General features: G+C 44.8%; 1 protein-coding gene and 1 pseudogene across 2 annotated transcripts in view; both read left to right on the forward strand.

Moving 5' to 3' along the window:
- LOC106609341 (solute carrier family 41 member 2) overlaps nt 1-13,310 on the forward strand; it is a 33,373-nt gene that overhangs the window by 4,845 nt on the left and 15,218 nt on the right. For both annotated transcript variants that reach the window (XM_082977710.1, XM_014208073.3), the window contains exons 5-10: nt 1,133-1,277; nt 1,497-1,643; nt 3,546-3,693; nt 3,808-3,887; nt 6,085-6,216; nt 6,512-6,660. In XM_082977710.1, coding sequence (XP_082833836.1) covers nt 1,133-1,277; nt 1,497-1,643; nt 3,546-3,693; nt 3,808-3,887; nt 6,085-6,216; nt 6,512-6,660 — 801 coding nt within the window. The remainder of the gene's footprint in view (nt 1-1,132; nt 1,278-1,496; nt 1,644-3,545; nt 3,694-3,807; nt 3,888-6,084; nt 6,217-6,511; nt 6,661-13,310) is intronic.
- Nucleotides 6,675-13,274, forward strand: LOC145880037 (E3 ubiquitin-protein ligase TRIM39-like; annotated as a pseudogene).

Here is a 13,310-nt window from a genome sequence, read left to right on the forward strand (position 1 = left end):
CGGGCCAAACATCCCTCCGCTTTCCCTTTCCTCCACTGATCCTGACCAAAAAGGGGAACGTCTTCCAGCTCATAGCAAAACTCGAGTCGCACCGCATTATTTCTGCCACATGCACACATTCATGTTGTTACTCCTATGAACAGAGAAAGTGAAATATTCCTGGATATTAAAAAAGACCCAAGCCGCTAATAATAACAATGCAAACCTATACATACACTTTCCAACTCATTCATTACTGCTACAACGATTGTTGTAGCGCTGAGTAGCAATAGGAAGAACGTGCATTTTATGGCTTATAAAAGTGTTGAATACAAAGTGTTGACAGTGCTGAGTAAGAACTTAGACATGAACTCACTCATAAAAACAGCAGCTCTTTGCTGTATTAGTTGAGTCTCTCTAGTCATGGTTTTGAAATATCACAATATCAATTTTGCTGTAGCTTTCTTTTATGCCTGCTACGTTACTGCAGACGCGGTAATCTGAGCAATCCGATTGGCCAGCAGTAGGCATATAGTGCACTTGATTTGCTCTCTGCGCCCGCCAGACAGATGAATTGGTTCAAAATGGCAACAGTTCACCTACCCGGCGCGCAAGGCAGCTGAATCAGGTGCACCTACTGCCAAACAGCCCCGAGACGAAACATTTATAAAATTAGGAACACAAGGCTTTATCGTTGTTGTTTTTTTACAGAAATCTTTGGCGATCAACTAGGAATGCCTTGGTGAACACTGAATTTCACTCAACTTTCTAGAGTAATCTCATGCTTCTCTCTGTAAGCTAATATTCGTGCCGGGGGAGCTGCGCGCCCGTGTTCATTTTAGAGGGAACATTGGCGAGCAGTGTTGGATTTGTGCCCTTATCTCCCTATCTGCGTAGTATGTGTACTTCTGGTTAGTACTTCTGGTAATTATTGACTGAGTGACTGATAGTGTTCAAGCTCAGTGTTTAATGGCCCCTTGAGGAAGTGTCTTCAATGTTGATAGTGTATCATATAATAGGAAAACATTGTTAGAAAAACAGGTTTATGTTATTCCTGTAAACACTGCCCCCACACCTCTCCCTTTCTCTCATTCCTTATATTCCTTCTCCCTTTGTCATCCTCTCTCTCTCTGCCCCCCCCCTCCCTTTGTAGGTACAGGCTACAGTAGTAGGCTTCCTGGCAGCAGTGGCGGCAGTGGTTCTGGGTTGGATCCCAGAGGGAAAGTTCCAGATGAGTCATGCCGTGCTGCTCTGCTCTGCCAGCGTCGCCACTGCCTTCATAGCCTCTATGCTGCAGGGTACAGACACACACACACACACACACACACACAGATAGATAAGGACACACATATGTACTCTGATATGGAATAGGCACAGTCAGACAGTCAGTCAAAGCCCCACATATTATCACCTACTGCTGATGGGTCTCATGCTATATATTAGTAGCAAACACACACATGGAAGGTTGAGGTATGTGCAGGCATGTCGCCCTGACCTCTGTACTGTCTGAACCCCAGGCTTCATCATGGTGGGGGTGATTGTGGGCTCCAAGAAGACGGGCATCAACCCCGACAACGTGGCTACGCCCATTGCCGCCAGCTTCGGTGATCTCATCACCCTGGCCATCCTGGCCTGGATCAGCCAGGGACTCTACAACTGCCTGGGTGAGAGGAGGAGGGTTTGGACTGGATACTTCCAGATGGAAATAAGACACAAAACCAGTCAATTTTTTTTTACCCTTTTATATTGAGTTCACAATCCTTCACTTCATCCTTCCTCTGTTTGTGTTTCATTTCCTCTTGAAAAAAGGTGAAAATGCTCAGTAAATCTGGCCAACAGTGTAAAGAAATGGTCCATTTGGAATCAGACTGCATCTTTCAACCACTAGATGGCACTCTTACGCTGTTATTTTTTGTCTTTACTGGTAATTCATCAGAACAGACCATATCTTTCTCTCTCTCTTTTCTCCCTCTCCTTCTCACACTCCATAGTCCATATTTAATATGTGCCATGCCCAGCCTCACATACGCTTCCTCGTGTTACATTACTCAACACAGAGTGGACCAGCAAGCATTTCCTTTGGAAAGTGTATTTTACTAACCTTTACGTGTCAGAGCCCTATGAAACAAGCATTCATCACCAGACCAGAGACTCAAAATCTATGAAAGGCTACAGTAAAACCTCTGAGATAATTTAATAGAAGAGTTGTTCATATTTTCATACCAGCTCAGTAAATCTGTCTGGCCTTGCCTGGTGGTGTAGGACAGGCTGTGTTCCAAACGGCACTCTATTTCCTATGGGCCCTGATCAAAAGTAGTGCACTACATAGAGAATAGGGTGCCATTTGGGATGTTACCACAGAGGACAGTGTCTCTGTTGTAAGGGCCAGCCGTGTCCGTCCCGTCCGCGGTGTTCTGCCTAATTGGACTAATTGGCAGTTTACTCACAGCTAAAGTTAGTCATTTTAGCCTGATGGTTTACAGAGATATCCAGGAGACTGTATATATACCCAAGGCCACGTGCCACGGTTGACTACTGCAAACATTTATTTTAAGACCTAAAGCTGAAACGTGGCACGGGAATGGTGAACCACAGTGACACCCAGAGTCAATCCTAAACCCAGGGACTGGTGGGTATACCTGTGTCATCATGACTGGGACTATTCTACCCACTGTGACTACATAGAACTCCCTTCTCTGGGTTTTATATCTATGTCTTCAGGGGGTTGATGATGAGGGCCATTAAGTGTGTGGAATGGGATCATGGTGAGACGAACATCTGGTAAGGAGAGGGGGATGATGGAGTTACATATCTCACTACTAGGCACTAAGCAGGTGTTTCCCCTTCTCTATTCTCCAACATGACTCTGATTTAGTTCTGTAATAATCATTAGAGTTTGGCCAAAGAGGAAGTGTGTGTGCGCATGCAAATTTCTGTATAAACTAGATCCCTACAAGGATAGGGTCTTGATAGTGAGTGATGAGTTAGATATGTCCTGTTCTGTAGCTACTGTACTGAGTCACAAATACAGCACTTTGGTTTGTTATGAATCTCTGGTGTTTTCTTGCTCCCTGCTCTGTGTCACGCTGTCTTTCCTGGGGAGAGGAGGGACAGTATCTTCCCCCCTGCTCTGTCAATCCTCATGCAGCTGAAGCTGATAACTGGTGTTTGTTGTTTTGTTGTTGTAACTCTCACCAGAAGGTTCACTCTTTGGGGATTACATCTGTTTTGAATTCTCCCTTTTTCTCTCTCTCTCTCTCTTTCTCTCTCTCTCTCTGTCTCCTTTAATGTACATATCTACCTCTGCACATTGATTTGGTACTGCTATTCCCTGTATATATGCTTGTATTATTATTATTTTTTTTAAATGTACCCCCTTTTACTCCCCAATTTTGATCTTGTCCCAGGTATTTTATTCCTTTTGTGTTAGTTTAACATTCTGCGTCATTGGGAAATGTTCTTAAGCAAGCTTTTCACTGTAAAGTCTGAACCAGTTGTATTCAGCACATGTGATAAATACAATTTGATTTGTCGTTCTCTCGCTCTCTGTTTCTCTCTGTGTGTAGACTCTCACCCGTATGTGTCGTCCCTGGTGTGTGCCTTCTTCCTGTCTCTGACTCCAGTGTGGATGGTGATCTCCTCCAAACACCCGGCCAGCCGCACCCTGCTCTACTCCGGCTGGGAGCCTGTCATCACTGCCATGGTCATCAGCAGGTGTGTGTGGATGCACTCACTCACTGTCATAGAGAAATAGCAACAGACTATTGTACATTCACATGATGAGAATAATACCACATTTTTAGTGTGTGAATATTCTGTGCTCTGCAGTATCGGAGGACTCATCTTGGACAAAACAGTGTCTGACCCGAACCTGGCTGGCATCGTGGTGTACACCCCTGTCATTAACGGTGAGACGCAATATCACTGACTGATTAGACACTCTGTGTGGATTTACATTTTAGTCATTTAGCAGACGCTCTTATCCAGAGCGACTTAGAGTAGTGAATGCATACATTTCATACATTTTCTTCCGTACTGGTCTCCAATGTGACTGACACACTGTGTGGGTTTACAATGTGACTGACACACTGTATGGGTTTACAATGTGACTGACACACTGTGTGGGTTTACAATGTGACTGACAATGTGCACCAATTTGAATAAATTTACATTCAAACTTCGTAGTTAGAAAAATAATGAGTAATGGACTAAACACAAACGTCTGTCTCTGTATCACTGCTACTGTCAACCTCCTCCCATCCTTTCCGGGGGACCGTTGCCAAGGCTGTTGCTGGCATTTTGACAACCAGAGATCAGCTTTTAATTAAACATTGTTAATGAGAGACATTTAACTCGATGGAAGGAGACTGTGTGCCTCTAATCTATGTTACTGCTGAGATGTCTACAAGTCAGGAAGTGTGTGTGTGTGTGGACCACACAGACAAATGACTCTGGGGCTGGAAAAGGGAGGTTTCCTCACCAACCCTGTAACTATCTGTGATTTACACCACATAGAGGTGGTTACTATCGTATAGGGAGGAGATGATTAGACTGAGCCTTTCACTCTGAACATGAACAGTTCCTCTCTTCAAAACTAGACGGAATATAAGAGGAGATGAGTGAAGCTGGTAAAGGAGAGGAATTGGGAGAATGGAAGGATGGGAGAGAGAAAGGAGACTGGAATGGGAGAAATTAAAATAGGGAGATGAGACGAAGAGAGGCATGCAGACAGTTTGTTGTCCCAGAGCTACTCCGATGGGGTGGGAGACGGGACCCCCCCCCTGTGGTCTACCCTCACCCCACCCCCATCTCCCTCTGTCAGACCCAGTGACCCATATTACAGCAGCTAGCCCCCCTGCTGAGGTGGAACCACCATACTCCCCAGACCTCTGAAGGAGAAGAGGGATTGAGTGGTGGACTGGAGATGGATGAGCAGTGCAATGAAAGTGAGGGATGTTGTGGAATGAGAAGGGGTGGGGGGGGGTGGGGTGATTAGGCAGGGAGGAGTGTGAGGGAGGAAAGGAAGGGGGAAAGGAATAATGGGGGGGAGGGAATTCTATTTAGCCGCACCATGGAGTAGTTAAATGTCAGTGGAGAGGCAGCAAAGATTGGATTAAGTGGCCATAATCTCCGGGCAGCAAAGGTGTCTGTTCTCATTTAGGCCTGCCTGATCAGGATAACAAGCACAGGAAGGGAGATGAGCCCAGCTACCACAAAATATACCCTTCTCCAAAACACAACCCTTTTGGTACTGTGCCTCTTTGGGTACTCTTTGGAATGCCCAAATGCGTTTAGTCCCTTTCTGTCTCACTGACCACATCCTCTCTCCTCTACTTTCTGTCAGTGTTGTCTCTCATACACTATTTTGGGTTGGAGTGGTTGTCTGGTCTGCCCACCTGGAAGCTGTGAGTGTTTCTACATGAGCCGTGCTGCGTGGCTAGACTACTCTGAGTCACCTGTGTGCGTGCGTGCGTGCGTGCGTGCGTGCGTGCGTGCGTGCGTGTGTGGATCTAAATTGCCTTGTCCGGCTGTTCTCATGAACAATGTTCCTCTGCTTGATACAAATTACAATCTATATGAGGAAGCTGAGCAGTATTAGATGGGGCACGCTGTCAGTCTTTTTTTTTCTTCCTCTTTCTCCCCCCTTTCTCCTTTTCTCTTTCCCCTTACTTTCCCTGTCTTTGTCTATCCCCACCTCTCTCGTTTTCCCCTCCTCTCTCTCTCTCTCTCTCTCTCCGTAATGCAGTTTTCCCACACCGTAATATGTATTAATTATGTCTGACTGTGGCTATGCATCACTGCTGTCTCATGCTCCTTCTGGTTGAGAAGGCTGCATTCCAAACCAAAACTCACACCCTTCCCTCTGTCCTAATGGATCTGGAAGGACTTGATATATGAAAGTAATATGACAGAGACTACAGTACATCCCTGCTCTTTTGGAGGGAGAGGTTGGGTTACCTCAGATCTGACTGGAAGGCATCAACTGTTTAGGGAAGGATACAAATCTGGGTCCTCGCATTTCTCTCTAACCCTCGCTTCTGTTCTATACTCGGCTGCCTCCAGTCAGCGCCAGCCCTAAGCCAGCCTGTTCTGTCTGTTCTCCAGGTATTGGGGGGAACCTGGTAGCCATCCAGTCTAGTCGTATCTCCACTCACCTGCATTTCCACAGTGCTCCTGGGGAGGTACCAGAGGAAGCCAAAGGCTGCTACTACCCCTGCCGCACCTTCTGTGGCACAGGTAAAGCACCTAACCAATACTCACTTAAACTGTGGAAATGCGATCTGTTTTAACCAGGGCATCCTAAAGGACAGATTGCTTAGCATAGAGAGATTTCTCGTCCCTCTCGCTGTGATTTTAAGACACAAATTGTACAGTAGGTGCTGCAGAAGGTACTATGTTAAGTCACTACCCCATAATTATCTCCAGTCAGTGTTTAGGCTGACAGATACACAGGTTAGGAACCGTCTTAGCATCTGTTCTATTGTTAGACTCAGTTGCACAGTTCCAACTCCTCTCGTCTCCTCTCTCTCAGGAGCCAATCACCGTTCGGCCCAGGTGCTGCTCCTATTGGTGCTCCCGGGTCACCTGATCTTCTTGTACACCATCCACCTGATGAAAAGCGGCCACACCACCCTGACGCCTATCTTCATGACCGTCTACCTGGCTGCCGCCCTCTTACAGGTCAGTGGTGTGCGTGTATGTGTGCGATGGGGTGGTAGGGGTAGTTCCTTTGCGAACTATCCATAGTCTGCAAGTTCCTTTTCCAACTGTGACCTTCATCTGAGCTTGAAATTTCACTGGCTGACATTACTTTCTATTTAAAGCTGTTATTTTGCGAGACACCGCTATTATTGTGACGCTATCACAAGCGAGCTGCGTTCTGAGACCCTCTTTCACTCGGCTTTCATAACGCTTCAACATAAATGAACCACACGCATAAGGAATGTCAACTTGAGATGAGTGCTCCTTCCTAAGTGACATTTGAAGGAAAATCGGGTGCGACAGGAAGCCTAGCGGTTAAGAACGTTGGGCCAGTGACTAGAAAGGTCGCTGGTTTGAATCCCCAAGCCCGACTAGGTGAAAAATCTGTCAACGTGCTCTTGAGCAAGGTACTTAACCCTAATTGCTCCTGTAGATCGCTCTGGATAAGAGCGTTTGCTAAATGACTAAATTGTAAATGTAGAAATGTGTGTATCCTAAGCATTCCTAGAGCTCTGTGGTTTTATCCCTGAAGAAGTCTGACTTGTGTGTTTTACCGCTTTGATGGCATTAGGATCGATTTATGGAAGCAAAGGCTCGTAATGTGAATTGGTGCTTTTACTATAGGTGTGCCATGGCATGCTACGACTGTCTGGAATGTGTGGTATTTTCTAGGTGTGCATTTGCTCTCCGCCTCTATCTTCTTTAAAGTGGTTTGTTGTACACAGCAAGGCCTAACTGCCATCCTGGAAGTCTTGATTCCATGGAACTTAACATTGACCCCGGACTATCAAAGCTTACTCACTACAACTGGTCTTTATAGGAAGGAAGACATATGTTAGTTGCCATTTCTCTTCAATTTCACTAGTGAGCCTTTAAACACTAAGATACTATGAGCAGGAGGGGATATGTATGTATGTATTATTCTTATTCTTATTATTATTATATATATTTTTTAACTAGGCAAGTTAACATTCTTATTTACAATTATTTATTTTTTTACCTTTTATTTAACTAGGCAAGTCAGTTAAGAACAAATTCTTATTTTCAATGATGGCCTAGGATCAGTGGGTTAACTGCCTTGTTCAGGGGCAGAATGACTGATTTTTACCTTGTCAGCTCGCGGATTCGATCTTGCAACCTTTCGGTTACTAGTCCAACACTCTAACCACTAGGCTACCTGCCGCCCTTGACGGCCTACCCCGGCCAAACCCCGACGATGCTGGGCCAGTTGTGCGCCACCCTATGGGACTCCCAATGACGGCCGAATGTGTTACAGCCTATAACATTATTGCAGTATTAACAGATTGAGAAGAGATAATCTAGAAGAGCCGTAGTTGTTTTAGAGCAGTGGTTCCCAACCAGGGGTTCTAGGACCCCTGGGGGTACTTGGCCTATCCACAGGGGGTAGTTGAGAATATTCATGACACCATAGGCCAACTGGTAAAATGCTCATGTGGTACTTCAGAGGTACTCTGGGCAGAGCAAAATTCGGTTGGTGGTACAGTAACCAAAACAGGTTGGGAACCACTGTTTTAGTGTTCAGCGGCATGTGAATATGTTAGCTCTGTACCTTTTTTAAGTGAAGCAATATGCAAACCACCCTTTGCTGATGTGAAAGTAAAGTGAAGAGACTTGTATCAGGCACAGAAAGCCTACTCCTTGTCCGAAGTCTTGCTACGCAACTACGCTGCATTCGATCTCTGTGAGCGTCTTATTAATCTAGGTCAACATCAACACAGGTGAGTTATAAAAAAAGTTTACCTGGACAAGTCATAACAAACTTCATACCGTAGCATGATCACTTGTTAAACATGGTCTTTTTCACAGTTAAGTAGTAAAACGGGTTGGTACCTTTTCAAATATTTAAATACAAAAGATTGGTTAGAATCATGTCTGGCTTGCTTGACAACTCTGAATCCTTTATTGAGTTGGTTATTTTTAATATAGAGAGCCAACTGAGTCCAGGAAATGCTTTATGGTTTCACCTTTGGTGTCTGTCTAGATATGGCCACCTCCAGCAGTCTCCTTTCTGTCTGGATGTGTTCACTGAGCCGGTCACCATTCCATGTGGACACAACTTCTGCAAGGCCTGTATCAGTGGATACTGGGATACCAATGACCTGTGCCAATGTCCATTATGTAAGGAGATTTTCTACAGAAAACCTGAGCTTTGTGTCAACACAACGTTCAGCGAGGTTGTAGAGAATTTTAAGAAGATGAGAGTCGGAGGTAAAGATGAGTCGCCTGCCAAGCCTGGAGAAGTGTCCTGTGACTTCTGCACTGGGAAGAAGCTCAAGGCCCTGAATTCCTGTCTGGGGTGTCAGACCTCTTACTGTGAGACTCACCTGGAGCCTCATCAGAGAGTCCCAGCCTTGAAGAGACACAAGCTGATCAACCCTGTGGAGAACCTGGAAGACAGGATGTGTAAGAAGCACGGCAGACCTCTAGAGCTGTTCTGTAGGAGTGACCAGACTTGTGTGTGTCAATTCTGCACTGAGATAGACCACAAGACTCATGACACTGTCCCGCTAGAGGAAGAGTTTGGAGAGAGGAAGGCTAAACTGGGGAAGACTGAGGCAGAAGTGCAGCAGATGATCCAGGAGAGACTGCAGAAGGTTCAGGAGATCAAACACTCAGTAGATCTCAGTTAGAAACATGCACAGAGAGAGAGATCAGACAGTGTACAGGTCTTCACTGCTCTGGTGTGCTCCATTGAGAGAAGCCAGACTGAGCTCATTGAGGTGATTGAGGAGAAGCAGGAAGCAGCATAGAGGCAGGCTGAAGGGCTCATTAAAGAGCTGGAGCAGGAAATCACTGAGCTAAAGAGGAGAAGCACTGAGCTGGAGCAGCTCTCACACACTGAGGACCACCTCCACCTCCTCCAGAGCATCCCATCCCTGTTCACCCCTCCAGACACCAAGGACTGGACTGAGATCAGTGTTCACAGTGATCTGTGTGTGGGGACTGTGATGAGAGCTGTATCTCAGCTGGAGGAGACACTGAATAAACAGATGGAGAAGCTGCCTGAAGTCAAACTGAAGAGGATACAGCAGTATGCAGTGGATGCGACTCTGGATCCTGATACAGCACATCCTTACCTCATCATGTCTGAGGATGGAAAACAAGTGAAACATGGAGATACAAAACAGGATCTCTCTGACAACCCAGAGAGGTTCAATCTTGTTGTCTATGTATTGGGAAAGGAGGGCTTGTCCTCAAGGAGATTTTACTATGAGGTGATGGTTAACTTCTCTATGGCCAGTGGGATGATTTCGTCCCACCTACGTAACAGCCAGTGGAATTCTGTGGCGCGTTATTCAAATACCTTAGAAATGCTATTACTTCAATTTCTCAAACATATGACTATTTTACACCATTTTAAAGACTCTCGTTAATCTAACCACACTGTCCGATTTCAAAAAGGCTTTACAACGAAAGCAAAACATTAGATTATGTCAGCAGAGTACCCAGCCAGAAATAATCAGACACCCATTTTTCAAGCTAGCATATAATGTCACATAAACCCAAACCACAGCTAAATGCAGCACTAACCTTTGATGATCTTCATCAGATGACACACCTAGGACATTATGTTATACAATACATGCATGTTTTGTTCAATCAAGTCCATATTTATATCAAAAACCAGCTTTTTACATTATCATGTGACGTTCAGAACTAGCATACCCCCCCCGCAAACTTCCGGTGAATTTACTAAATTACTCACGATAAACGTTCACAAAAAGCATAACAATTATTTTAAGAATTATAGATACAGAACTCCTCTATGCACTCGCTATGTCCGATTTTAAAATAGCTTTTCGGTGAAAGCACATTTTGCAATATTCTGAGTAGATAGCCCGGCATCACAGGGCTAGCTATTTAGACACCCACCAAGTTTAGCACTCACCAAAATCAGATTTACTATAAGAAAAATGTTATTACCTTTGCTGTTCTTCGTCAGAATGCACTCCCAGGACTTCTACTTCAATAACAAATGTTGGTTTGGTTCAAAATAATCCATAGTTATATCCAAATAGCGGTGTTTTGTTCGTGCGTTCAAGACACTATCCGAAGTGTAAATTAGGGTCACGCGCACGACGCATTTCGTGACAAAAAAATTCTAAATATTCCATTACCGTACTTCGAAGCATGTCAACCGCTGTTTCAAATCAATTTTTATGCCATTTTTCTCGTAAAAAAGCGATAATATTCCGACCGGGAAAGCGTGTTTACGTTCAAAGAGAGAGAAAATAAAAGCATGGGATCCCCTCGTGCACGAGCCTGAGTCTCATAGTACTCTGACCGGCCACTATCCAAACGCGCTAATGTTTTTCAGCCAGGGGCTGCCTCGATATCATTCAGCTTTTTCCCGGGTTCTGGGAGCCTATGGGAGCCGTAGGAAGTGTCACGTTACAGCAAAGATCCTCAGTTTTCAATAAACAGAGCCAAGAAGAACAAGAACTTGTCAGAGAGGGCACTTCCTGTAAGGAATCTTCTCAGGTTTTTGCCTGCCATATGAGTTCTGTTATACTCACAGACACCATTCAAACAGTTTTAGAAACTTTAGGGTGTGTTCTATCCAAAGCCAATAATTATATGCATATTCTAGTTACTGGGCAGGAGTAGTAACCAGATTAAATCGGGTACGTTTTTTTATCCGGCCGTGTCAATACTGCCCCCTAGCCCTAACAGGTTAAAGGAAATACTAAGTGGGATTTAGGAGTGGCCAGAGTCCATCAACAGGAAGGGGGATATCACACTGAGTGCTGAGAATGGGTACTGGACTCTGTGCCTGAGGAATGGAGAATATGAGGCTCTTGCTAAACCCAGTGTCCCCCTCTCCCTGAGAGAAAAGCCCCAGAAGGTGGGGGTGTTTGTTGATTATGAGGAGGGTCAGGTCTCCTTTTATAATGTGGAGGCCAGGTCTCTTATCTACTCCTTCACTGATAAACTCTATCCATTTTTCTGCCCCTGTCTTAATGATGATGGTGAAAACTCTACCCCTCTGATCATCGCTCCTGTCAATGACACAGACAGAGTTTAACCTTAAAGTATAGTTGATGGGCATTCTTTGGAGGAGACTGCAGTGTCATATGAATGTCACAAATGGTTGTTTTATGTCCTTATACTCCTTAATGATATCTCGTCTCTCTCTCTCTCTCTCTCTCATTGTTATTATGAAAAATCAAAGCAGTACATGTATCCCCACTCCTAAAAAAGTGTAATAAATAATTCCTTAATAAAATGCTTATAGAAAAGGGTTTCTAGGGCATTTATTTTACATGTAATGCCATAGCCACTCTCTCTTTCACATGGGACAATGAGGAATTCTTTCTCTCAATGCTATTTATAGGAATTATATCCTTCTCCTTTAAAGTAGCTTGAATCATGGGAACTTGATCCTTAGTCTGGGGTTGTGGTCTCCCATTGGGCTAGTGGTAAGTCCTCGCATTGCTTTCCATGTCTTTACTACTTCATCCAGTAACTAGTGTCAGCGATGGGATAGTGCCTTTGTTTCAAAAGGGAGAGGTTTGCCGTGGTAGTCCTCGGAGAGAACTTGAAAGAAGGTGCATAGGCATGCTTCCCAAAGGAGGGTGTTGCAACTATCCACCTCATTTTCAAACATTGCTATGGGCACAGCCAAACAACGGAAGTGATACATTTGACTTCTGCTTTACTTCCCTACTGCAGCGCAGCAGTGGCAACCTCTGTGGGTGACTCTTGCCAGAGTAAATTTTTTTAAGGAGTCTATTTAGAGCATAAAAGTCAAGTAAGCCTAAATGAGTATAAGTGTAATGTCATATTTATTTCATTCAAGTTCGCAAAAATTAGCTAGGCCTACTAGTTCTTTTATGATAACGTTAGTTGTGTCAAAGTTGAGGGCCATCAACTAAGCCAATAATGATAAATGTAGGCTACACCTACAGTGCATTCGGAAGGTATTCAAACCCCTTTTTTAATTTTTCCACATTTTGTTACATTACAGCCTTAATCCTAAATGGATTAAATCATTTATTCCCCTCATCAATCTACACACAATACCCCATAAACTGAAATATCACATTTACAAAAGTATTCAGACCCTTTACTCAGTACTTCGTTGAAGCACCTTTGGCAGCGATTACAGCCTCGAGTCTTCTTGGGTATGACGCTCCAAGCTTGGCACACCTGTATTTGGGGAGTTTCTCCTAGTCTTCTCTGCAGATCCTCCCAAGCTCTGTCAGGTTGGATGGGGAGCGTCACTGCACAGCTATTTTCAGTTCTCTCCAGAGATGTTTGATCGGGTTCAAGTCTGAGCTCTGGCTGGGCCACTCACTGACATTCAGAGACTTGTCCCGAAGCCACTCTTGTGTTGTCTTGGCTGTGTGCTTAGGGTCGTTGTCCTGTTGGAAGGTGAACCTTGGCCCCAGTCTGAGGTCCTGAGCACTCTGGAGCAGGTTTTCATCAAGGATCTCTCTACTTTGCTACGTTCATCTTTCCCTCGATCCTAACTAGTCTCCCAGTCCCTGCCACTGAAAAACATCCCCACAGCATGATGCTGCCACCACCATGCTTCACCGTAGGGATGGTGACAGGTTTCTTCCTGACGTGACGCTTGGCATTCAGGCCAAAGAGTTCAATCTTGG

The sequence above is a fragment of the Salmo salar genome, chromosome 07, assembly GCF_965601325.2.
Source record: "Salmo salar chromosome 07, fSalSal1, whole genome shotgun sequence".
Classification (NCBI taxonomy): Eukaryota; Metazoa; Chordata; class Actinopteri; order Salmoniformes; family Salmonidae; genus Salmo; species Salmo salar.